Raw genomic sequence first — 27572 nt, 5'->3', positions numbered from 1 at the left:
AAAACTCATTATGCAAGGAAAATCTTAATTTTACTGATATTTTAGCTGTTTGCTGTTTCAAGGCCCTCGCATGTAACTACAACATTACGATTGTGGAGTTATTTTTGGTGTCTAACTGGTATCTAATTTTCTACGCATTTATATTCTTAACTATTGAACAAACCTTTTTGTATGCGAGGTGTATCAGGTGTATACGAGGAGTGTCAGGTTATACTGACGTGTTGTGTGTTTGTGTTTTGAACAGGAACAGTCATGGGATGTGGCGTCACAAAATCTGACCAGTTCCACAAACAGACCCCCAAAGGTAACATGTCAGCAAGACTGCAACCATGTATTCCAGGTTCAAGGTTGGTTTTATTCTCTCCTGTAGGATAAAAACTGCCTTGGATCAGAGGACTTACTGCAAAAGACAGACATGTCACCAAAAAAAACAAAACAACACTTTAAAACACTTACCTGGATTAAAATAAACCCATCACACTGTCCACCCCCCCCAAAAAAAAGAGAAAGAAAAAAAATCAACAATGGGGGTGACCAAATGTATTGGGGGCTCTGGGGGCTGGTGTTCAATGTTCTCAAAACTCATCTCCTGTGTCTTTATAATATTTGATAAAACCATAATGTAGTAAATTTTTATAGTTTATAGTTTTGGGTGAACTTGAATTTTCATGAACACATTCAGTGATACAGAATAATCATTTAAAACTAAAGGTGCAATCCACAACTTGTGCACACAGCGGCTGTCCATCCCACATCAGCTGTGGTTTTGGTCAGACTTCATATACATTGTTGGTCCAAAGGCAGTGGACCTTGCTAATGATTGCAAATACATTTTTTGCTTTCTTACTTGCAAATGATAAAACCAGCCAGTACCAAATCACTTTCATTTACTTTTGAGGGTTTCAGCTGTCTCCATTTTTCAAACAAATTCCCAGTGTTGTGAGATATGTCATGTTTCTTTATTGTCAGTGGAGTGATCGTGTTGTTGCAGTACTCCACATTGCCACGGCGGCACATGTCTACGAATCATACCGTTTAACATTATGATTTTTTTTTAATAACTTTGTTTATTGGGTTTTCAACATGAACTTCTGTGTGGAGTTTGCATGTTCTCCCCGTGTCTGTGGTGGGTTTTCTCTGGGTGCTCCGGTTTCCCCCACCATCAAAAAGACATGCAAGTTAGGGTTAGTACTCCTATCTGTGCCCTTGACCGAGGTGTGGCAAGATGAACTGGAGTTGGTCCCCGGGTGCTGCACGGCAGCTGCCCACTGCTCCACGGCAGCTGCCCACTGCTCCACGGCAGCTGCCCACTGCTCCACGGCAGCTGCCCACTGCTCCACGGCAGCTGCCCACTGCTCCACGGCAGCTGCCCACTGCTCCACGGCAGCTGCCCACTGCTCCACGGCAGCTGCCCACTGCTCCTAGCTCCACAGCTAGGGTAGGTTAAATGCAGAGAGGAATTTCCCTTCGGTGATCAATAGAGTATATCAAAATCAAAAATCAAATCAAAAACAGTATTTACAAAATAATCGTACTGGAAATTTATGTATTAGGAATACAAAACAACACATCCAAACAACAAAAAATCAAAACAGAATATGGGACAAGACCATAAAAATTACGAAAACCCCCCCGCAACATGTTGATACCAATTGTTCATAGGTCAATAACTTCAGACAATACATTTCACCTTGTGTGTCCTATACATATATACCAGGCCTCTTGCATCACCAGAATGTATCGTGTCCTCAACCTCATCCAGCGAGGAAAAGAATACAGGCTACATATAAGAATATAGTTATACATCACACTGGAACTGCAGGGAGGTATAATTGATTAACATAAGAAAAGAAGGGAGTCCACATTACACAGAATGTGTTTTTGGATCCTTTAAGTGTATGTCTAATTTTTTCCAGCTTTATGCAATTCAAAACAGCTTTAATCCAGAGAGCATGGGAAGGGGGTGCCGGAAATGTCCATCTAAGCAAGATCAATCGCCTCGCCAACAGGGTGACAAAGGCAATTGTGTAATTATTACTCATTGTATTTATTCATTATCATTTATTTACTTATTCATTTTGGTCGGTTGTAATTTGGGTGAGGAAACCCCAAATGGTGCGATTAGTGGGTCTGGTTCAATCTGTGTGCCGCTTATTTCAGAGAGTGTTAATTATAGCTTCCCAAAAACCAACAAGAGATGGACAACCCCGAAACATAGAAGCATGATTTGCAGGAGGTTGGTTACACTTTACACAGTTAGGGCTAACATCAATTTTGGATAATCTTGCTTTGGTCCAGTGAGCCCTGTGAATGAGTTTGCATTGGATGAGGCTGTGTCGAGTACAAGTAGAGGAGGTGTGTACCCTTTTGAGTGCCTCTACCCATAATTCATCAGATATTTCCTCACCCAGTTCCGCCTCCCATGAAGATTTAATATCGTTTAGTGAGGTGGCCTGTAAAGAACAAATTTGTTCTATAGACTATTGCCAGGCTAGTTTTGAGAGTAGGAAGGGGGGTAAGAAAAGTGTCAAACTGTGTCACCAGGAAGAATCGAGGCGCTATGCTGCAGATATAATTCCGGATCTGTAAAAACCTAAAAAAAATGATGTCTGGGAAGACTGAATTTGGCTGAGAGTTGCTCAAATGTAGGAAATGTCTTGTTAATATTGTTAATATAGAGATCGCTAAACTTTTTTATACCAAAACTAGACCACATTGAGAAGGCACTGTCCACCATAGATGGGGGGGAAAGTCGGATTTAAGGCCACCGGGGCAGAAAAAGAGGTTTTCTTAAATCCCAAATGGCATCTAAAATCGTTCCACATCCTCAATGTTGTTTTGACACATACATTTTTAGTAAAGAAGTGATAAAGGCCTGTAATGGAAACGTGAGCGATGGAAGACAATGATGCTGGTGCAGATGAGGCAGCTGCCATCTCTAGCCAAATTGGGGGTGTGGATATTTCTTTGTGGCCCTGTGATGGCCTGGCGGCCTGTCCAGGGTGTTCAGACTGCTGGAATAGGCTCCAGCATGCCCGCGACCCTGAGAGCAGGATAAGCGGTTCAGATAATGGATGGATGGATATTTCTTTGCTCCGCAAGCAGTACTGAATGATCCTAAAATTAGCAGCCCAGTAGTAGGACCTAAAATCTGGTAGCACTAGACCTCCTTCTGGGTTGGGCCTCTGTAAGAGCTGTTTTCTCATCCTAGGAAGATTTTCTATCCCATATTTACTACTTCTACTTTTGGCTGCTCCCGATAGGGGTCACCACAGTGGATCATTCGTTTCCATCTCTTCCTGTCCTCTGCATCTTCCTCTGTCACACCAGCCACCTGCATGCCCTCCCTCACCACATCCATAAAGCTCCTCTTTGGCCTTCCTCTTTTCCTCCTCCCAGGCAGCTCTCCATAGTCAGCATCCTTCTCCCAATATACCCATAATAATTTTCTATCCCATATAAAAGGTAAAATTAGGAAAAACATATTGGGAAGAGAGATCGGTTGGTGTTGAAAGACATATAGGAATTTAGGGAGGGTGTTCATTTTAATAGAATTAATTCTTGCGACTAAAGAGAGGTGCAGCAAAGACCAGCGTTCCAAATCGTCCTTAGTACATGTTAAAAGGGGTACAAATTTGGCCTGAAAGAGATTTTCAAATCTGTTTGTGACATGCACCCCGAAATAAGTAAAACTATTATGAACAGTTTTAAATGGAAAGTTATGTAGAGGGAAACTTTTTGCGGCCACATTAAGCGGCATCAATTCGCTTTTACTAAGATTCAGTTTATGCCCTAATAAGTGACCAAAGGATGTGAAAGTGGCAAGGGCTGCGGGGACGGAAACAGAAAGGTTGGCTATGTATAACAATAACTCATCTGCATATAGAGAAAGTTTGTGTTCATGTCCGTATCTAACAATACCTTAATGAGAGGATTGGAACGAAGTGCTGTTGTCAGGGATTCTGTGGCGAGGGCAAATAACAAGGGACTTAAAAGGCAACCCTGGCGTGTCAACTATTGCAGGCGAAAATACCCTGATTTAATGTTATTGGTAACATTATTTTAATCAACAACAGATCAATGCATCAATGTTCACGCTTTTACACTCAGCCTATTCAAACCGATGGTAGATGGAAGTAACAATTATGATAAGTCCATCGAAGTATGAATGATACTGTTTCGGATGGTGGTCCTGGTCCATGGCCGATTACCGTTTGCAAAAAAATGAATACAATCACCAAACACAGTATTGGGAGTGGATAATATAATCCCACCAATATAGTGGGGATATGTACCGCCCAATGTGTGTTATAGTGACTGCCTTGTGTCAGATGTGTCAAGCCTTAAAGAGCTGGATATGCCTGCAGAGTGTTCAACTATGGGGTGTTTAATGAACCATGTAGAGACAAACTAGATTGAAAAGTTTCATGATTGATTGATTGATTACATGTCAAGTATAAATATTTGCATAATACTTTTATTTATGTTCAAAATACCCTACTTCAGCTGAAACTTCTTAATGCAGATAAGACCAAGCTTATGTTGTTTACCAACTCTAATAGGCCTCAAAATATCCCTTCGGTGGTCACTCTTGAGGGAAGTGAGATAGAGGCCGTTAACTGTTATAAATATCTGGGTATTTTAATTGATGACTCCCTCACTTTTAAGCCACATGTGCAGTAAATGTGGAGGAAAGCTGAGGCTAAAACTGTTTTGATTTTTGAAATAAGTTCTGTTTTTCTTTTAATGTGAAAAAGCAATTTGTTGCCACCCCTTTTTTTTACCTGTGTTGCACTATGGTGATCTTATATACTATATCTTCATATGGTTGACACAGCTCACCATGCTATTACCATTGAGGTAAAGCTGACTCACCACTGTGAGTAATACTCTCGGGTAGGATGGCCTTTTCTGGCTCTTACATTGGTACATCTTTATATAGAAGTCAATTCTTGGTCTGCTCCCACACTACCTATGTGTCTTTATCACACAGACAAGTGCTGGACAGTGTTCTCAGGACTTCTTTATGCTCTCTGTCCCAAATGCCTCTACAGAAATTGGAAAAAGGGCATCTGTCTATTCTGCACCCTTGGCAGGAAATATCTTGCAGAACGATTTGTCTCCTTTTATGTTTTCTGTCTTTAACTATGTGTTTTAATTTGTGCTGCTGCCTGTTTCAGCCAGGTCTCCCTTGAAAAAGAGATTCTTAATCTCAAGGGAATGCCCTGGCTGGTTAAATAAAAATAAAAAGTCGGCCCCTTAATATATATCTATAGGATTTTTGTTTTACTCTGATTTTTCTTTTATTTATCTGGCCTTGCATATACTACATAAGGTGCTGATGTCCCAGGCAAATGCTTTCCACTTCACTTGAGTCTAATTACACCACCTTTACGCGTTTTTACTGTTAAGTCTGTTATGTGTAAAAAAATCAACTGATTTTTGTTTTTTTTTTGTCTTCCCCCTCCCCTTGCTCTGCTGTTCATAGCTGTCACATGTAAGCACAACACCCTTGTCCTCCTCTGTCACTTACCAGGTAGTAGGTAGCAGATAGTAGGTGGTAGTAGGTGGTAGTAGGTAGCAGGTAGGTGGTAGGAGGTAGTAGGTGGCATGTAGCAGGTGGTAGGTAGCAGGTAGTAGTAGGTATCGGGTAGTAGGTACCAGGTACCAGGTGGTAGTAGGTAGCAGGTGGTAGGTAGTACGTAGCAGATAGCAGGTGGTACTGGGTAGTAGGTAGCAGGGAGACAAAAGTAGACTGTAGGCTAAAACTGTCAATTTACTGGGCCAGGGCATCAGCCTGCCGGTCAGTGTTTCAGTGTTCAATGAAGAAAGTTAAAATATAGTTGTGGTCATATTTAAAGGGTAACTGAGACGCACGTGTCGACACTTAGGGGAAGTGGGTACACTGTGTATTGTTTATTACCACGGAGGACACTGGCTTTGACTGCCTGTTTTCTGTGCTCTTAGCTATAAAGGCGGCTGTGCTGATTCAGCGTTGGTACCGTCAGTATGTGGCACGTATGGAGATGAGACGTAGGTACACTTGGCATATCTTCCAGTCCATCGAGTACTCTGGCGAACAGGCACAGATAAAGGTAAGAAACAAGAAAGGGGTCCTTGAGTGGCCCCCAGCAACACACATATCACTTCTGTTTCCCCGGTATTTAACTCACTAGACATTATACCACAATAGAGAATGTATAAGAATACAATACTGTCTAGCGAAGGCATTGGCACAAGTCCATGAATACTGGGATGGCATCCAATGCTTTACCTGTGCCCCCATCCATAGGGTTAGTGGTTGTGTCAGGATGGGCATTTGATGTAAAATTTTGCCAAACCCTTATGCGGATTAACAAGACCATACCAGATCGGTCAAGGCCCAGGTTAACAACAGCTGCCATTGGTGCTGTGTCCTCAGGTACCAGTGGAAACTGTAAAATCCGCTCTGGCAACCCCTCAGAAACAGGGAATAAGCCAAAAGAAGAAGAAGAGAATGTATAAGAATAACTGTTGCAACCATCGCTTTTACTTTCATCTTTATTATCACCCAACATACAGAATAAGGAGTCCTACAATTCAATTCTGAATCAACAACAAAAAATATCTGTATATGAGGTGCCCTGAGGCAAGAAGTTATAGACCAGCGGTCTGTAGCCATTTAGCCAAGAGTGACTATCAAAATGTAACCCCCCCAAAAAAAAAATCATCTCTCTTCCCCCTGCAGCTGTACAACTTTCTTGGCTACCTCGTGGATAATTTCACACCATCCAGCAATGAAAGTAAGCTTCTCATTTTAATGTCCAAAGTTGTTATTCGCCATTAGAAAGCCATTTTTCTTAAACCTGCCAGCTGTGGTCTGCCTCCCCTCAGGGAACCTGATCTCTCACATCTTCCGGGAGAACGAGGTGTGTCGGGATGCGGAGTGGGAGAGGTACTTCAGCTACAATAACATCGAGGTGCCGGAGATCTACTCAGGACCCCACCTCATCTTCCCCCTCACCGTTGAGCAAGCTGCCGAACTCGTGGAGGCCTTCAGGAACAAGAAGGTAGGCGCTACTTGTTTGCTTTTACCTTTTTTTTTTCAATGGAACATTTTTGAAAAGGAGATTGTGTCATGATTTTTGAAGGCTTCTGAAGCCATCGGTTAAGGTTTTGTCTGCATGTATCTCAACGATCAACATTTGGATGAAGTCTTGGTTAAACATAAGCTAACCTATACTTGTATAGTTTGTCTTCTTGGGTCAGTAGTAATCTAATGTCACCAAATAGTCGCAGGTCAACGCATGAGCTAGGGGAGAATGAATACCGGGATAGATAAAACAGAGTATCTCAGAATAATTTTCTATTTCTTTGTGTCAGGAGAGGGTTACCATTAGCATTCATCAGTAGAGGATCTCATGTCTCTAGGCATAGCAGCTCTCAGCAGGGCACCATTCTCTTGAGAACATGTTGTTTAGGTCTGCTAGGAGTGTCTCTCTGGGAATAACACTGAATGCCGCTTCGTGACTAACAGGGATTTGAATTACTTTCTTTTTTTGTTTTCCCATTTTTTCTCGCCAATTATACCCGTCCAATGGGGGGGTCGCTGCTCCACACCCTCTGCCAATCCGGGGAGGGCTGCAGACTACCACATGTCTCCTCCGATACATGTGGAGTCGCCAGCCGCTTCTTTTCACCTGACAGTGAGGAGTTTCACCAGGGGGACGTATCACGTGGGAGGATCATGCTATTCCTCCTAGTTCCCCCTCCCTCCCCCTGAACAGGCGCACCGGCCGACCAGAGGAGGCGCTAGTGCAGCGACCAGGGCACATACCCAACTCCGGCTTCCCACCCGCAGACACGGCCAGTTGTGTCAGTAGGGATGCCCGAGCAAGCCGGAGGTAACATGGGGATTCGAACCGGCGAGCCCCGTGTAGGTAGGCAACGGAATAGACTGCTACGTTACCCGGATGTCCCCTTAAACGTTTTATTGTAGCCCCCTGAGACCCAGGAAAAAGAATATAGTTTAATTTTTTTTTTTTAATAATTTTTTTTTACATAAATTAAGCGTTGGGGTGGTAAAAAACACATTGCAAAGATTTGTGTCAAATTTTACAACATGTCTACTGTAGTAGGCAACCCCCCCCTCCACATGTGACGTCATTTTAGAGGCACAGTTGTCCTCTTTAAGGGAAAACAGGACTGAATACAGTGGCATGTATATTATGAGAGATATGAGCGACAACACTACGTCCACTACAGTGGACAAAAATGAATTGCTGGGTCTCAAAAGCACCTCTGTATCTTTCTCTTGAAAGTGGCCCCTGTAATTCCCAAATTGAAAAGGACCACCTTTTTATGTAGGAAGGTTTCTCAGAAGTGCGAATCAGTGGATGAAGTTGCACTTTGGAGAAAACCTCTCCATATTCAAAACAGACCGAGCCTTAGCAGAAATGTATAATGTGCCAGTTTGTTCAAGTGCTGAGAAGCCAGTTGTGTAGATAACTCTATGTCTTCATGAAATACAATTCATCTCATTGGTGCAAAAGAAAGATTACAACGAATGATTATTGGTCGGCGCTGCACAGCCCCAAAAGCCTCTTGGCTCACCGAGTCTCTCTCCCAGCAGCAGCTGCACTCACGCTACGTCCTCCAGCTGCTCCTCGAGACGTGGAAACTGCTGCGGTCGTTGCCAAATATCAGCCGAATCTCCACCTGCCACAGCAAGGAAATAACCATCTGTGGTGAGTCGGGAGACGAAGGGTTAACCAGTAACCCACGTTAAAGTCAGCTTTGAAATCCAGGGGTTGTTCATTTTTTTTAAAGATTTGAGTTGTGTACGAAATTGTGCGGTACCTTCAACACAAGTGACAAAGATGTTGACTAAAAGCTTACTAAATAACGCTCCAACTCTTTCCTACAAGGTGATTTGCATGGACAGCTGGAGGACTTGCTCCTGATATTTTACAAGGTACGAACATCCTTTGTATAAACTTGAGTTTTTCTCAATGCAGAAAATATCTCCCAGTCAGAGAAAAGAACCCAGCACTTCTTTTAGTGGATGAATTTTCGACTGCTGGTGGATTTTAATTTTTTGTAAATAGTGTTGCAATACCAGCAGGCTCCAATGTGTATACACTTCCCGTGGCTTTGAGTGGCTGTTGCAGCTAGAAAAGCGCTTTAAACATGCAACCCATCCATCCATCCACGGCAGCAAGCCATGTTAAAACTAATGTTAGAAATGCACATTTAACTGTAAGATAATGTCATTTTTCAAAAGTGAGCTGTGATCTTATGTTTTGGGTGTCTGTGATCGGTGCTATTCATTTGTTTAGGTCTGGGATTAGGGATTAGCCCTTTAACGTTGCTATCTATCTCTGTGTTTCCTCTGCAGAATGGCATGCCGTCCCTCGAGAGGCCCTACGTGTTTAACGGAGACTTTGTGGACCGAGGCAAAGACTCCATAGAGATCCTCCTCATTCTGTTTGCCTTCTTGTTGCTGTACCCAAGTGAAGTCCACCTCAACCGGGGGAACCACGAGGACCACATAGTCAACCTGAGGTAAGGAAGTTAATCTGGGTCCATTTTAGCGATTCAGATGCTCGATATATGTGCCATATGTTCTCTGAACACTGCCTAACTTGTCACTCTTTATTGTCCCGTCTAATTAACCCTGCCTGGACAATTCTGTAATCAATCAATCCATCACTTTTTACCTGTGTTTACGGAAATTATTAAATGTAATCACACGTCTTAATCCTCGGTTATTCTGTTGTCTCCACCCCTGCCCCTCTTTTAAACATAAAAAACCCCAACTCTGATGTTGCTCTAGATACGGTTTCACCAAGGAAGTGTTGACTAAATACAAGGTAGGTTCCTTGTGTGTAGATTTGCAGCCCTAAAGTTAAATCTCGATATCCCTGTTACTGTGTTTGAACTGTTTGGTAGTCCCATCTGGGGTGGAGTTTTTTTCTGGGTTCGAGCCAGTCCAACCTTGGGGGTCGTCCCGGGTCGTCCTCTGTGTCTGCGTGGGTTTCCTCCGGGTTCTCCGGTTTCCTCCCACAGTCCAAAGACATGTAGGTCAGGTGAATCGGGCATACTAAATTGTCCCTAGGTATGAATGCGTGTGTGTGTGTGTGTGTGTGTGTGTGTGTGTGTGTGTGTGTGTGTGTGTGTGTGTGTGTGTGTGTGTGTGTGTGTGTGTGTGTGTGTGTGTGTGTGTGTGTGTGTGTGTGTGTGTGTGTGTGTGTATGTTGGCCCTGTGTGATGGCCTGGCGGCCTGTCCAGGGTGTCTCCCTGCCTGCTGCCCAATGACTGCTGGGATAGGCTCCAGCATCCCCACGACCTTGAGAGCAGGATAAGCAGTTCGGATAAGGGATGGATGGATGGATGGTATTCCCCCCTTATCCTGCATATGAAATCAGTACGTAGGGGTGAAGTCTGTTGTCAACCCCTGCTCTTTGTGGCATCACAGCTATAAACTGCACCTGTCAGCATCACCTGCAAGGCTCCAATTAAGTCTTAAAGCCTCTGTAGGAGTCTGCCTGGTCACTGGTACTGGGCCCTTTCCTCTGAGGGCTAAGAGGATTGGAGGTTGTTAGACAAGATGACTTAGGGGAGCACCTGACCCCCTGGCTGTTTATTGAGCCACTTAGATCATGGTGGTTGTCCAGAGGCCCACACATGAAGTCTTGGAGGCATTTGTGTCAACACGGCTTTGTCGATTCTTACTGCCTTTTTGTTTTGTTAACCCCGTGAATAGCGCCAATAATGCCAAGATGGCGCCCAGTCTGTTGCTCCTAAATGAAAAATGTGAATTTCTCGGCTTAGATGTGTAGCCTACTAGTCAGAAAAATGTGTAGGCCTACTACTTTATTTGAATAAAATATTTTGTTAAAACTACTTTTAGTTGAATCTGACAAATCTACACAATGTGTAAAAATCATAGATTTGTGGGTCATTTCCTGTTTTATCTGTCTTGCCAGATGCACGGCAAACGCATCTTAAAGTTGTTGCAGAAGATCTTCAGCTGGTTGCCTTTGGCTACAGTGATCGATCAGAAGGTGCTGGTCCTGCACGGTGGCATTTCAGATACCACTGATCTCAGTGTCCTTGCCAGGGTGGACAGACACAAGGTGAGGTTCAAAACTCATGTTGTCACGCATATTGTCGTAGATATGAAGCACAGCTTTTTCTTCAAAACTGTGTGTGCGTGCTCTGCTATTAAAGTTGTAGATTTCGGGCATCCGAGTGGCGTGGCGGTCCATTCCGTTGCCTACCAACACAGGGCTCTCCGGTTCAAATCCCTGTGTTACCTCTGGCTTGGTCGAGCATCCCTACAGACACAAAAGCCGGATATGGGTATGTGTCCTGGTCGCTGCACTAGTGCCTCCTCTGGTTGGTCGGGGCGCCTGTTCGGGGGGAGGAGGAACTGGGAGGAATAGCATGATCCTCCTACGTACTACAACCCCCTGGTGAAAATCCTCACTGTCAGGTGAAAAGAAGCGGCTGGCGACTCCACATGTATCGGAGGAGGCATGTGGTTGTCTGCAGCCCTCCCTGGATCAGCAGAGGGGGTACAAACAGCGACCGGGACGATTCAGGAAGAAAGTGATAATTACAACTGTGGAGAAAAAGGAGGGGGGAAATCCACCCCCCCCAGAAAAATTGTAGATTTTGAGAGCTTTTCAATGCATTCGCCACCTGTTGCTGTACACACACACAAACACCTAAAACAATCCTTAACAGTGGTTGTGTGACTTTGTTGTGAGCAGAATGATATGGGACCATTGTTTGTAATTGGAAGTAGGCCTCTTGTTGTCTGCTGATTTTCAGTTGAGTAGCTGATGTCACATATTATTTACATCATATCCTGATTGGATGCTTAACACTGACATTGTTAAATAGCTGTTAAACCGAGCTAGCTTGTTTTTAGCTAACCAACAACCCAGAACCCAGACACATCAGAAACACTTCAAAACTTTTTATCACATGATTGATTTGTTTGAGCAGCTTAAAGGTGATAGCCTAACTGGTATCTCTGTTGATGGTGTTTCTGTGAAATCCTACCTCGAATGAAACCACATGGACAATACCACGTGATCGAAAACGAGGAGAAGCTAAGAGAGAACAGTGGTGGGGATGGCAGGAAAAATATATGCTGCCCATTTTCTTACCAATGAGGGTTATAATGTTAATTTAAAAAAAAATACATATTCTAAATGTCTTAATGCATATTAGAGACTAAATGTCAGTCTGTGAGTGAGTTAGAAGCCAAATTCATCAGGTGCTTTGCATCAAAACAAGCCCATGTTGTCAAATTGTTTGTTATATAGAGGGGTAATAAGGTAATTGTTTGTCTTGATTAAACTTTCTAAACCTTTTCTACATAAGTAGTGGACAAATAAAATAATATGGCCGATATTACTACATCACTCCTATGCAGAAAGCCCCTTAACTTCTGCTTTGCTTGCCTCCAGTATGTTTCAGCTCTGAGGCCTCCAAAGAAGAGACAGCAGAGTGTGGTAAGTACATTGGTGGACCCTGAATTGGATGATGACGTCTGGCTCACCAACAAGATGAACCTGCGCCGGGTGTCCCTCACCTTCCCCAAACCCCTGGGCACCCGCGACAGCTTCCAGAACCGCTCGCTCCAGGACTTCTCCAACCGTGTCAAACTCACCTTGGAGGAGGAGCAGGTGGTCCGCCGGCGGCAGAAAAACCTTCTCAACTCAGGTTTCAGCCAGTCGCAAAAGCAGTTCAACCCGTCAGTCTCCTCTGACTCCTCCCAGGACTCCACCGACACCACGGACAACACCAAAGAGGAGTGGAAACAGGTGACTAAATGAACATGGTATGCCTGAAAAGCGCTTTAGATGTAAGTATTTACAGTACCAAAGGGCACGTATTTGTTAGATGGGAAGCACCTCATGAATCTGGCTCCTACCTCACTCACTGGTTGTGTCAGACGGATATACAAATCACATGCTACATAGTACATTTAAGTTAACTAGCTTCCAGCATACTATTGTAGTGAATTAAGGGGGCAGCCGGGAACCGCCACAGCCAGGACGCGAACCTGGGTAGCCTGCACCATGGGTGGCTGCGCTAACCAGTCAACTAAAGTGTCTGACCCGTTAGCCAGCCGGCTAGTGAGTCTACTCATCCATAGTCATTACACTACTAATGTGTGAGTAAGAAGTATGATGGCTATTCGGACATACTACTTTGTCACAAAGCTGCACAGCTACCTCTCAGCTCTTTGCGGGATTAATGACCACATGGTGCGTATAAACTTCGACTGGTGTGGTGAGGCTCATCTTTTTTTTAAATGTAAAAATAAAAGACGATTTTAACCACTTTCTGCTTAGCATCGTGAAAAGTACTATGAGTCCACCATTCTGCCAGTTGGGTTTTGTATCGCCGTCATGCCAGCGTAGTGTCCAGTGTTTGCATACTAGGTTATTTTTCTGGATGTAGTATGACAACCAGGTATTTTTCACATACTATTTGATGCATACTATGGTGTCAGACATACTAAAGACACTCACAGACTATGTTGGTGTACTAAATAGTATGCTAGTATGCGATTTCGGACACAGCCACTCACTGTCTCATTTTTAGCTGTGCTATCTGTGTGGATAATGCTTGAGAGTGAGTGCATCTAACATATATATATATATATATATATATATATATATATATATATATATATATATATATATTCACACACACACATATATGCATATGTATACACATACACACACACACACATATATATATATATGCTGTTGTAAAGCATTAAAGATTTGGTATTTTTTTAAATTAACATTATAATCCTTATTTGTTAGAAAACTGACAAAAAAAAATTCCAGTGGGGCGTCCGGGTAGCATGGCAGTCTACTCAGTTGCCTGCCAACATTGGGATCGCTGGTTCGAATCCCCGTGTTACCTCCGGCTTGGTCGGGGGTCCCTACAGACACAATTGGCTGTTTCTGCGGGTGGGAAGCCGGATGTGGGTCTGTGTCCTGGTCGCTGCACTAGCAGCGACCAGGACACCGCTCTGGTCGGTCGGGGCGCCTGTTCAGGGGGGAGGGAGAACTGGGGGGAATAGCGTGATCCTCCCACGCGCTACATCCCCCTGGTGAAACTCCTCACTGTCAGGTGAAAAGCAGTGACTGGCGACTCCACATGTATCGGAGGAGGCATGTGGTAGTCTGCAGCCCCCCTAGCTCAGTAGAGGGGGTGGAGCAGCGACCGGTACGGCTTGGAAGAGTGGGGGCCGAGTACAGTTGGGGGGGAAAAGGAGGGGATTTTTTTTTTCCTGCCCCCCACCACTATTCTCTCTTAGTCTCGCCCTCTTATTCCATCACTTGGTATTGCCCATGTGGTTTCATTTGAAGTAGGATTTCCCAGAAACACCATCGGCAGAGTGTAAGACTGTCGCCTTTAATCTGCTCAGACAAACCAGTCTTTTGATAAAAAGTTTTTCTGTCTCTAATGGTGTCCGCTTACTTTTCTGGATCATTGGCTAGCTAAAAACAGGATTCAGATGAGTTAACTTTAGCTCTTTTTAGCTGCTGCAAAAGCATCTATTAAACAATGCCATTGTTAAGCATCCAGTCAGGATATGATTTAAATAACATGTAATGTTACTCAGCTGAAAATGTGCAATCAATACTAGACTTACGTCCAATTACAAACTCTGAACTTTGTACCTCCATGAATACGAAAGCCCCACGCATTTAAACCCAATTAACTGTGTTCTGGCTTTGTTTCAGGGCGCCAAATAAACCCCATGTCATGCTAAAGATATCCCAACCAGCCTTTTCCTAGTGATCAACTCTAGCCTCAGCTCAGGTGTCTGTAGTTATAAGGGCCTTATTCGACTGGAATCCCCTGCGTCATTAATCCCTCTCTACTTTAGTCTGTCTGTCGACCATAACATGGGAAAGAACCGGGGCACCCCGGTGGCTCACCTGGTAGAGCACTTACCATCTGAGGCTGAGTCCCTACCACAGCGGCCCGGAATCCGGCCCGGGCCCTTTACTGCGTTTCATCCCCCTCTGTCTCCTCTGCCTTTCCTATCTCTCTGTACTGTCGCTATCAAATAAAAGGCTGAAAATGCCACAAAAAAAAAAGGAAAGAACCTCAAAGCCTGGAGGTTACAGAATAGGGCTTGGGAATGTAAGGTTGTGGGTTTGAATTGCAAGACTGGCTAGGACAATGTGGTCGGGGTAAAGTGAATGAGTCGTGCTTTCACTTCGCTCAACGTTTTGGTGCCGTTGAGCAAGGCAAGTACTGATCAGTGATGTGAGTGTGTACAAATGTGTATTGGGAAAAAGGCTGGAAGAGAGACTGTGTGCTCAGTTGATATTCCTGGTATAGGTCATGATTCAAAAACCCTGCTGTGTGGCTTTTTTGTGATAGGCGCCGCAGGTGCAGAGGGTGGTTGGGGGACCGCATGTCTGGCTGACTGCGGGCAGTGGCGGGGCCCTGTCTGCCCTGCGGAAGTTTGCCATTGGGTGTCATGGGCTGGATGTTTTCAGCTATGTGGGTGCGTGCTCACTGTGTGTGGCTGGCTGAGGGTGGGAGGGGGGGGCATCTACCCAGTGGCAGCATGGCAGGCCTTGCCCCTACATCGGGTGCCTGCCCCCCACTGGGTCGGCGGTCCCGACAGTACATCGATCTGTTGGTCACGGGGCCCAGCTCCAGGTCTGTGCTCGGGTCCTGCGCCTGCAGGTGTGCCCTGCGCCTGCTCCTCGGGGTTGGTGGTGGGGATGTGGGCCCAGCCTGTGCCTTTGGGGACTGGTTTGTGCTCCTCGAGGTTACGCATGGCTGTTGCTCTGCAGGCTCCTAGCCCCCCCTGTGGGATCAGTGTCCCTCTGAGGTTGCAGTGCTTTGGGCTCTGGCTGCTCTCTTGGTTGTGGGGAGTCTGAATGACTGCGGGGCCCGGGGATGGCTGTTCAAACAAGCAGGGAGGAGGACCAGTGGGGGCTATAAACGTATAACAAAAACCCTGTGCTCTTGTCATCCCACAGGTCATCCAAAGGACGGCGTTATTGTAAGCGGTTCTTGATGATTAATAATGGTTGCCTTTGCAGATGGAGAACCTGAACGCCACTCGCACATTAACTCTGTCTAGGACACTTTGGCATACAAAAACCCCGTGTTGTATGCCAAACCTGCCAACAGCACAGGTTAAAAAAAAAACAATTGTCTGAGGAACAAGTAGTGCAAAGAGAGCTGCCATCGACAGAGTCACATGACCTGAGGAGCTGAATTGTTCTTGTGACATGATGAATGCATCGAAATGTAAAACCAAATCCAAGTCGTCCTGTGTTTCACCAGATCCTGGACCTGTTGTGGAGTGACCCCATGTCCCAGGATGGCTGCATGCCCAATGAGGTGAGGGGCGGGGGCTGCTACTGGGGCCCCGACGTCACCGAAGACTTCCTCAGCCGACACAATCTGCAGCTCGTCATCCGGTCCCACGAGTGTAAACAGGAGGGCTACGAGTTCTGCCACAACCGCAGGGTGAGTCCTGGTGAGGAGGGGGCGCCGAGGGGTCGACCACAGGGCAGTAAAAATAAAAAACAAGCACCGCTCATCGTGCTGGTTCAGTCAATAACCCCAGGTTTTGGTTTCCTAAGTGTCCAGTAGAGAAGGCTGAATGTTTGAATGATGGAGGAAATTGAACTATTCCAAATGGTTCTTGGTCTCCTAATTCCCGTTTAGTAGGGACCCCTGGACCTGTTGGGAGTTTACACACTTCCTGTGAGACTGAAGTCCGGTAGGATGTCACATGACATTGTCAAGGTGATGAGGCTCATGTACTAAAAGTCATTTTCCTCTGTTTTTCTTGTTTAGGTTCTTACTCTGTTTTCAGCCTCCAACTACTATGATGTGGGCAGTAACCGGGGGGCGTATGTGCGGCTGGGGCCAGACCTGGTGCCTTATATGATCCAGTACCAGGCCAACAGTATGACCAGGGAGCTCAGCATGAGGCAAAGGTCAGCTAGTTTTAATGATGTTCTCAAAAATACATTTAAAATGTTCTCTTCATGGGGGCGTCCAGGTGGCGTGGCAGTCTATACCGTTGCCTACCAACACAGGGATCGGATCGCTGGTTCGAATCCCCGTGTTACCTCCGGCTTGGTCGGACATCCCTACAGACACAATTGGCCGTGTCTGCCGGTGGGAAGCCGGATGTGGGTATGTGTCCTGGTTGCTGCACTAGCGCCTGTTCAGGGGGGGGAACTGGGGGGACTAGCGTGATCCTCCCACGTGCTACGTCCCCCTGATGAAACTCCTCACTGTCGGGTGAAAAGAAGCGCCACATGTATTGGAGGAGGGACGTGGTAGTCTGCAGCCCTCCCCAGATCGGCAGAGGGAGTGGAGCAGCGACCGGGACGGCTCGGAAGAGTGGGGTAATTGGACGGGTACCCCAAAAAAGTTCTCTTCATCTCTACAAAGCCTTACATGATTATGGTCCCTGTTGTCTTCCTGATACATAGATGTTCAGGAACATGTTACCCTCTTTCATCCATATTACCTGTGCCTCATCTGTTTTTGTGTAATTTGTACTCGTTTGACATTTATGCTGTTCTTCTATAACTGATTTAAGCCTCGTTTACTTTTAGATTTATTGTAAAGGTTCTGACTATGAATGTTGCCTAAGTAAATGTAAAGGCCGAGGTTCATACAGATCCTGTTTAGTTTGCGGCATGACATACAGATATGCCCCCCCCCTGCTTTTACTACTCAATTGTATTCGGCAAATTACCCAACTACCCCACTCTTCTGAGCTGTCCCGGTCGCTGCTCCACCCCCTCTGCCGATCCAGGGAGGGCTGCAGACTACCACATGCCTCCTCCAATACATGTGGAGTCAACAGCCGCTTCTTTTCACCTGACAGTGAGGAGTTTCACCAGGGGGACGTAGTGCGTGGGAGGATCACGTTATTCCCCCCCAGTTCCCCGCCACCCCCCAAACAGGCGCCCAGACCAACCAGAGGAGGCGCTAGTGCAGCAGCCAGAACATACTCACATCCGGCTTCCCACCCGCAGGCATGGCAAAATGTGTCTGTAGGGACGCCCGACCAAGCCGGAGGTAACAGGGGAATTCGATCTGGTGATTCCTGTGTTGGTAGGCAACGGAATAGACCGCCACGCCACCCAGACACCCCTATACAGATATGTTTAACATGAAGTTCTCTTTGACAACAGAACAAAGTCATTCATTGAATTACATGTGAGCCAAACCAAACTTTACTGATTCCTGTGGGGGGATTTATATTCGTGCCATCAGCAAAAAGGTACATAGAAGAGGTAGAAGTGGGGCTAGCATTAAACTAAGACATAAAATAAGTAATAAATAGTCCATATGATTTCACAGCATTGTAGATGAATTGTTCCAGTTCCTGCCCGCTCTGTCTTTAACCCTGACACTTCGTATTATGGAGGAAATGGTGCCTAAAACTTAATGAAGTGGTTTGTATGTTATATAAATCTACTATATCTTCCTCTGTCAGGGTATATCACAGTATATGACTAGAGCTTCGGATAATTTCTCAACGTAGGAATCTGAATATGAGTGGTATCTGTTTGGACCATCAGTCTTGGTCTGCACATGTTTGTTGGTTGTGCGTCCGTCATTACAGACACATGTTCGTTTTGATCACAACTGTCCAACCAATCCATACAGGTTAGGGTCCCTAAATGGGTCCTATACCAATATGTAGGCTTTCAAACCAATGATATATCTTTTTTTATGGGTGTCAGGGTGGTGTGGCGGTCTATTCCATTGCCTACCAACACAGGGATCGCTGGTTCAAATCCCTGTGTTACCTCCGGCTTGGTCAGGCGTCCCGTGTCGGCAGGTGGCAAACGGGATGTGGGTATATGTCCTGGTCACTGCACTAGCGCCTCCTCTGGTCGATCAAGGCACCTGCTCGGGCTGGGGGGAAATAGCGTGATCCTCCCACATGCTACATCCTCCTGGTGATACTCCTTACTGTCAGGTGAAAAGAAGCGGTTGGTGACTCCACATGTATCGGAGGAGGCATGTAGTAGTCTGCAGCCCTCCTCGGATCAGCAGAGGGGGTGGAGCGGCAACCGGGACGGCTCGGAAGAGTGGGGTAATTGACCAGGTACAATTGGGGAGAAAAGAAGGAAAAATATTCACAATAAGAGCAAAGCATATACAGTACAATGGAGGCCAAGAAAAAGACTAAGTTCTTGTCGGAACAACAAGACAGAAAGGTGGATTTAAAAAAAAAACATTTGTCTTAAAAAACGTGGGTGATTGTCTCATAAAAGATGGGTTGTAAAAGTCTACAGACCTATATGGTTGGTGCCTCCTCATACAGTTCATCATGCCTTCATTCTGTTCTCATGTATTGCCTTTGACTGGTCTTTTGCTTCTGAATGTGCAGCTAAATCAGCAACCAGTTGGGACACAAACGGAGATGTTGTGTTTAGATGGTTATCACAGCTTACATGCTGCCTGTGCAACATAGCCATTTTAAAACTCTGCAAGTCACGTCCTGTGTTGGCTGTACATTCACCGATAAGCGGGCAGATATTTAACTACCACAGCTTCCGCACGACTTTTTGAATACTAATCTCTCCCATACAAAGAGAGAAAAACAGATTGCCACAAATCACAGCTACTCAGATTTGAGAGTATGAATGGATCCCAGTCCTGGGCCATTGATATTCTGCACAAGTGAGTTTTGTTCAGGCTTTTGGATGTCATGCCTCCTCTTCTCTGGTTTGCAGCGTGGGACGAACGGAACATTCCGCTCTCAAAGTTCTGCGGGAGCAGTTGTTTGCACATAAGTCGGACCTCATGTGCATCTTCCAGGAGCTGGATAAAGAAAACACAGGTTTGTGTGGTATTAATTTCACAATCAAATCCAGTCCCCAGAGGTTCACATCGCACTCCAGTCTCTTTCATACCTCACCCACACCTACCCCGTTTAGTTTTGTTTATCGAAAGATGACATTTCCTCCACCTGGGCGGAGATATCCTCATTCGTTAAAGGAGAAAAACAGGCCCCCGTTTAATGTCTCACCATCCCGAACACTTTTTCATAAACACCCTCTCTTGGCTAGGTCTGGTGTCCCTGAATGACTGGGCCATGGCGGTAGAGAGTGTGATGCGCCTGGGTCTGCCCTGGAGGATGCTTCGCTCCCAGTTGGTCACCAGCAAGACCAGCGATGCCATGTTGGACTACCAGGGATGGTTCAAAGAACTGGCCTTCAAAGAGCCCAACATGGAAGTAAATGAAAACTTAATGTTGTGTAGTTAGCTTGATGCAAAAGTGAGGAAATCAATTTGGTATGGTCAAAAGAAATTATTACATCTGATGAATTGCATTTAAGTCAAGTCAAGCCAGGTTTATTTGTATAGCCCAATATCACAAATTACAAATTAGCGTCAGGGAGCTTTACAGCAACACAACATCTGGTCCTTAGACCCTCGCATTGGATAAGGAACAACTTCCTATAAAAAAAAACCTTTAACAGGGAGAAAAAATAGGAAGAAATCTCAGGGAGAGCAACAGAGGAGGGATCTCACTCCCAAGACGGACAACGTGCAATGGATGTTTGTGTTTACACAATTTACAGAATACAACATTGAAATATGTTAACAGAATTATAATGGAATTATAGAATATATGAAGAATGTGATGAGGAGGATGCCAAGCAGTGTCCAGACACCACCGGAACAGCCCAGGACCCGAGCCACGTGACCACCATTACCATGTAGACAAAAACAACACATTAGTCACACCTGAGTGAGAGAAGGATATAACATTGAAACAGGATAACAACATTATGTGGATTTATAAGATATGTAAAAAGAAAATGTGATGAGGAGGATGCCAAGCAGTGCCCACCATCACCATGGAGATCTGGGAGGAGTACAGACTGCATGTGCACACAAGGGAGACTCACATCACACCATTGAAACACACAGAAGAAGAGAAAGGAGAAGACATCATTCAGAGAGAGAGAGAAAAAACATGTGAGAGAAGAGAACAGTTTGCAGTAGTCAATAATCTATACACTATAATCTCGTCAGCAGAACAGTGCTTAGTAAATTCATTGAGACAGAAACCAACCTGCCATGCAGTATACAGCTTGTGAGGCACTGAACTTAAAGGCAACTAATTGGAGGCTAAGGCAAAAAATGAGTTTCAAATTTGGATTTAAATGACTCAACAGAATCTGATTGTCTGACAGCAACAGGCAGGTTATTCCACAAGAATGGGGCCAGATAGGAAAAGGCCCTGCCACCAGCTGACTTCTTCTTAACTTTGGGTACACACAGGAGCCCTGTATTTTGAAAGCAAAGAGCTCGAGATGGAATGTATGGTTTAAGGAGATCAGACAGGTCTGATGGGCAAGCCCCTTTAGGATTTTATAAGTTAGCATGAGCACCTTGAAGTCTGATCTAACATGGATAGGAAGCCAACGAAGGGAGGCAAGAATTGGTGTAATATGGCCAAATTTTCCAGTTTTTGTTAGGATTTTAGCAGCAGCATTCTTAACCATCTGCGGATTTTTAGTTCTACCAGAATGTGGCAAACTTGAAATAGAACATTACAGTAATCAAGTCTGGATGAAACACATACATGTATTAGAGTCCCTGCATCAGCCATGGACAGGAAAGACTGAATTTTAACTATGTTACGTAAGTGAAAAAAGGCAGTCTTGATGATTTCTTTAATGTGCCGATCAAAGGAAAGCTTGGGATCAAATGTAACATCGCAATTTTTGGCTGCCACACTTTGTGTAATCACAGAGTTGTCGATTGTTGTCATTATTTGATCAAATTGGTGTCTCTGTCTAGCAGGGCCAACGATCATCATTTCAGTTTTATCTGAATTTGAAAGCAGAAAATTTAGTGACATCCAATTTTTCACAGTAGCCACAGTACAGCTGAGTATCATTAGCATAGCAATGGCAATTTATTCCATGACTGCATATAATTTGGCCAAGAGGTGAAATATAAAGAGAAAAGTGAAATATAAAGAGAAAAAAGTAGAGGGCCAAGAACTGAGCTCTGAGGTACACCATATTTAATGTCAGAGAATTTCGATGTAATATTATTATAGCAGACACAATGTGTTCTTCCAGATAAGTAGGACTTAGGCCAAGAGAGAGCTAAGCCAGAGACACCAAAATTACAATTTATTCTGTCTAATAGTGTACAGTGATCAGTGGTGACAACAGCTGCACTGAGGTCCAGTAGGAGAAGCACAGGAGTGGAATCAGAATCCATAGCTAGTAGGAGATCATTCACCATTCTGGTCAGAACGGTTTCGGTGGAGTGACAGGCCCCGAAAGCTGATTGAAAAGGTTCATATAGATAGTTTTCTTCTACACGGGTCAAAAGTTGTTGATAAACAACCCTCTCTAGTACTATAGAAAAGAACAAAAGATTAGAGACTGGTTGATAGTTATTAAGAGACCCTGGATCGAGGCGTGGTTTTTCCAATTAGGGGCTTAACCACAGCTGTCTTAAAACTGCTGGGAACAGTGCCAGTAGTAAGTGATAAATTAACAATGTCTAGCGTTGTAGGTCCCCGGAAAGACCAAAGGTCTTTAAAAAGTTTCGCTGGTAAAGGGTCAAGTAGGCAAGTAGTTGGTTTAGAGGCTGACATGAGCTTAGTCAAAGTATCAAGAGAGAGAGTCTCAAAAGCTGTAATAACAGGGACTATCTATCTGTAACTCATTGTATAGATATGAATTTGGTAAGACAGGATCTGCAGGAGTAGCTGAAGTTGAAGAACTAATTTTGTCTATGATCTCATCAACTTCGTTATAGAAAAAGTCTAGGAACTCATGTGCCATGAATGGTGACCAGCTAATAGACAGTTGCTTTTTAGTAAGTTTAGATACAGTGTCAAAGAGAAAGCTCGGGTTATGTTTATTAATATTGATTAACCGAGAGAGATACGCTGCTTTTGTGGCAGATAAAGCGCGCTTGTATTTCAATAAACACTCATGCCAAGATAGGTAAAAAAAACTTCCAATTTTGATTTCCACCATTTACATTCCAGTCTCCTGCAGGCCTGCTTAAGACCACATGTCTGGTCATTAAACCAGGGTGAAGGCCTCTTTAGTCACCCAGCTGTGGTAGTGAGGGGTGCAACTAAATCGAGAAGAATAGAGAGGGTCACATTTAAGTGACATTTTCAACAGAGTCAGTCACTGTAATGATGCTAAAGAGTTTGCCACCAGTAGCCGTGAGTATAGGGCTTCATTTCAACCAAACGCTTGACGTGCTCATTTCAACGGTTAGTTTCCCTTCTCATACGCTGAAATGGCAAACGACCACGTGTGTGTGTGTGTGTGTGTGTGTATAAATGCACACACACACACATACACACACATATATATATATATATATATATATATATATATATATATATATATATATATACATATATATACATAAATACAGATACAGGATGTCATCAGCTGCTAATGTGGTTCAACAAAGAATGATAATATATATATATATATATATATATATATATATATATGTATTTCAATCAGGAGAGACATAGTGAATGAAGTAAAGATAATTATTTATTACAACAGATGATTAGGCAGAAATGAATACATGTCAAGAAAGTCTTTGATGCTTAGTGTAGCGAATTAAGGGGGCAGCCGGGAAACGAACCCCGCTGCAGCCGGGAAATGAACCCCAGTCGCCTGAACCATAGGTGACTGCGCTAACCAGTCGGCTAAAGGGTCTGACCCGTTAGCCAAGGGCTAGTGAGTCTACACATCCGTGGTCATTACACTACCCCCCTCCTTCAGGACCCGTGTCTCCATGCTTCAGCATACCAGCTCCCTCTCGCCTCTGGGCGCACGCCCTTTCGATGGCCTCGTGGTCTCACCATCCCACTTCTGACACCAATGTAACAAATTCAGGGATAGCTGGGACATGAATCCAGGTCTCCCGCACCACAAGCCACTGCTCACGTGCTTCTGATGGCCTCACGGTCTTACCGTCCCACTTCTGACACCAATGTAGTGAATTCATGGGGGAACCGCCGCAGCCGGGACATGAACTCGGGTCGCCCGCACCACGGGCGACTGCACTAACCAGTCAACTAAAGGGTCTGACCCATTAGCCAAGGGCTAGTGAGTCTACACATCCGTGGTCATTACTCTACCCCCCTCTTTCGGGGAGCATGTCCTCGTGCTTCAGCATACCAGCTCCCTCATGCCTCTGGGCGCACACGCTTCCGATGGATCCCACTTCGGACACCAATGTAGCAAATTCAGGGGGCAGCCGGGAACCGCTGCTGCAGCCGGGAACCGCTGCTGCAGCCGGGAACCGCTGCTGCAGCCGGGAACCGCTGCTGCAGCCGGGAACCGCTGCTGCAGCCGGGATGCAAACCCCGGTCACCTGCACCACGGGCGACTGCGCTAACCAGTCAACTAAAGGGTCCGACCTGTTAGCCAAGGGCTAACTAGTCTACACATCCGTGGTCGTTACATTGGACTCGACAGGGAGATTTTTTTTAAGACACTGGTGGCTGATGACTTCTGCTGAGGTGATAGATAGATATTCCAGTTCTGCTTGCCATGCCTCAGTCAGGGACATTAACCCCGACATACATGTCTTTGATGGTGGGAGGAAACCGGAGCACCCGAGGAAAACCCACGCAGATATGGGGACCCACACAGAAAGGACCTGGGATAGCCTGGGGTTCGAACCCTGGGCGTTCTTGCTGGGAGGCAACAGTGCTAACCACTGGGCCACTGTGCCGCCCAGTGAGGCCAATGAGGCTGAGGAAGTGATGAAACTTATGATCTGTGAGGATTAAGTGGTGATGGGGAGGTGGAGGGGTGCATATAACAGCAGCATGAATGCCTAAGACAGCAGCAAGCGGATAGGCAGACATGCAGGTGTATTGCTGTGCTATTGGATAGATGAGAACAGGTGGCGTGATCAGCTGATAAGTCAGTTAACAGCCCCAGACAATGACAGCAAGGGAAAATATGAGTGAGCATGTGTGAGAAATGATAACGGCAGCATAAAATAAGGAATATAACTACAGGCCTATGCATGCAAAAGATAGGCTTCCTGACTGAACTTTCACTAAAGCTCCATTCACACTTCATATTGGCGTATCCTCACATGAGACTGCTCTTTTCCAACCACCCAGCACATTGAACAGAGTTTACTTGAGACCCTCTACCGCCACCGCTCCACCCTGGAGACCATCTTCAGGATAGTCGACATGGACAACTCAGGTAAAACAAACACTTCTCATCTTCATTAAATCTGAAATGGAATCTGCAGTGGTGCTATATTGTAGTATGTCTGGATCAGTCCACCCCGTCCAACACCATGCCCACCCAGTCCCACCCAAAATTAGGAAATTCAGACATGTGTGTAATGCGTTGTTGGTTTATAACCAGATGTTTCGGTTGCTCCTAAACAAACTAACTAGTTACAGTGGGGAAAGTGTTTACAAGTGCAGAATTGATCAAATTAAGTTGTGCAATCAAATGAAGACAGTTATGAGTTGCTGTCAGTCTTTCTCCATCTCACCATGTCACCCTGATGCGCTTGTTTTTTGAACTGTAAAGCAACCAGAACATTCTGCCATAGCAGTGCATTGCACCATGTCATCATCTCCGTAATTTGCTTCAGACTTTGTACTACGCTACTATGTCGGGGGGAAAAAAAGCTGAATGGATTTTGCTCGGTCAAGCTGCTATGTGAGACCCGCGTTAAGAGCGGGTCAGGCCGTCGTGTTGTGTCCCTCGTACAACCAGAGCTGCTGGTCCGAGTTCAGCCACAGGTAATTATAATCCCCCTGTAGCGTGCCTGCAGCAGGTGGCGGCTGGCAGACTCCTCGCAGCTAAGGTTGGGATTAACCCACTGATGTACTGCCCCCGCAACACCTCCACCCGCACCCACCAACGCTATCTCCTCACGTTGTCCCCTTCTCCCGCCTTCATATCTTCCTGCCCCTTCCTTCTCGTGTTTTTTAACACCACTATTTCCACCACCTCCTCGAGCCCCCCCCCTCCCCCCAATACCACCAATATTTCTTTTTCACATTGCCATTCTTTCTCCCTCTACATACATAAACACACACCGCCACTGCCACCCCACAGGCTTCATCACTATGGAGGACTTCAGGCAGACGTGGAAGCTGCTGAGCGTCTACCTGAGGATGGAGTTCACAGATGAGGCCATCTCGGACCTCGCCGTGACCATTGACAGCAACCAAGACGGCAGCATCGACATCAACGAGTTCATGGAGGCCTTCCGCCTAACGGACAAGAAGAGCAGGCTGGAGCGCGGGCGCAGCATGTTCATGGGCACCGCCCCGGACCTCACCAAGCTGGAGGGGGACCCAAACATATGACCGCAGAGAGGGAGGACAGAACTCAGAGAAGTCAATAAGAAGGAGGCCTGCATGGGGGTGGGGGGGCATGGTGGCTTGGGGGTTAAATGCCATTGCCTCACAGCAAGAGGGTTTGATCGACGGACTCTTCCCAGCGGAGTTTGCGTGTTCTCCCCGTGTTCATGGGGGTTTCTCTCCCCTAATTTGTAGTCCTCCCACTGGAGTGTGTACAGTTGCCTGTAGGTGTGAATGGGAGTGTGAACGTGTGTGTCAGCCTTGTGACGGATCGGTGCCCTGTATCCATCTCCCTTGTTACCTCTGGCGGCATGTTGGCGTGGGCACTGCCCCCCCTGCCATCCCGGTTTGGATTAAGTGGATAGGATGGCTGGATGATGGGCGGATGGCTGGATGGATGGATGGATGGATGTGGGAGGGAAAAGACGTGTCGTGCTCATCACGCGTCAGATTACAAAGCAGCGGGGGAATCCAAACACAAGCTGCTTTAATGACGCACTTTAAGACGCAGATGCTGCTAATGCCCCTGCCATGGATTGGATGGGATTACGAGAGGTCAGAGTTCAGAAGAATGGATGGGGGGCGGGGGGCTTGCCGTGTTCATTCTGAGTTTTAAGGAAGAGGAGACCTGTGGAGAAACTGCTGCAGAGACTAGTTGAGAAACAATTTACTGTATAAAGAATCTTAATCTTGTTCCTTTGTTGTTTTTTTCTGGTAGAAAAATGTAAAATATAACTGTTAAATGGCTCGGTTACGGCTGTTTCCACAAACTCTACGGCTTGAAAAGCGTCATATTTTGTCTTGCTAAAATTATTATTATTTTTTTGATAAATCTTGGGATTACAGTTAATCACAATGTTTAGCCTGTCTGTCAAATATTGTAGATCATTTGATGGACCAAAGTATTTCATCGTACATTTTGCATGTTGCATCAACCTTCTCACCGTTTTCAACCACACCGGTCTAGACGAAACGTTTCCATACCAGCCTGCTATTCATCCAATGTCGCACAAAATCCAAATTGTGATAAACAGCCACGCGCTACTGATGGCCCTCACAGCGTGGCTGGAACTGAATGTTCCTGGTGCCTTCTTGACAGCAGTCTCCTCAATTGTACCCGTCCAATTACCGCACCCTTCCGAGCCATCCCGGTCTCTGCTCCACCCACTCTGCCGATCCGGGG

The 27572-nt window shown here is 45.5% G+C and overlaps 1 protein-coding gene across 1 annotated transcript; it reads left to right on the top strand.

The window, feature by feature from the left end:
* The first annotated feature begins 252 nt into the window (after positions 1-252).
* ppef2a (protein phosphatase with EF-hand domain 2a) lies at positions 253-26395 on the top strand. Its single transcript, XM_056287369.1, has 17 exons — positions 253-304; positions 5489-5497; positions 5968-6095; positions 6728-6782; positions 6874-7049; positions 8612-8726; positions 8907-8953; positions 9377-9543; positions 9815-9851; positions 10968-11117; positions 12462-12818; positions 16333-16518; positions 16852-16994; positions 19764-19870; positions 20100-20266; positions 25181-25268; positions 26142-26395. The coding sequence occupies exons 1-17, from the start codon at positions 253-255 to the stop codon at positions 26393-26395; spliced, it is 2238 nt and encodes a 745-aa protein (XP_056143344.1).
* Positions 26396-27572: the final 1177 nt, after the last annotated feature.

Source organism: Lampris incognitus, chromosome 1, assembly GCF_029633865.1.
Source record: "Lampris incognitus isolate fLamInc1 chromosome 1, fLamInc1.hap2, whole genome shotgun sequence".
Lineage (NCBI taxonomy): Eukaryota > Metazoa > Chordata > Actinopteri > Lampriformes > Lampridae > Lampris > Lampris incognitus.
Note: the sequence above shows the minus strand (reverse complement) of the source record. Positions and strands in the feature narration are given on the sequence as shown.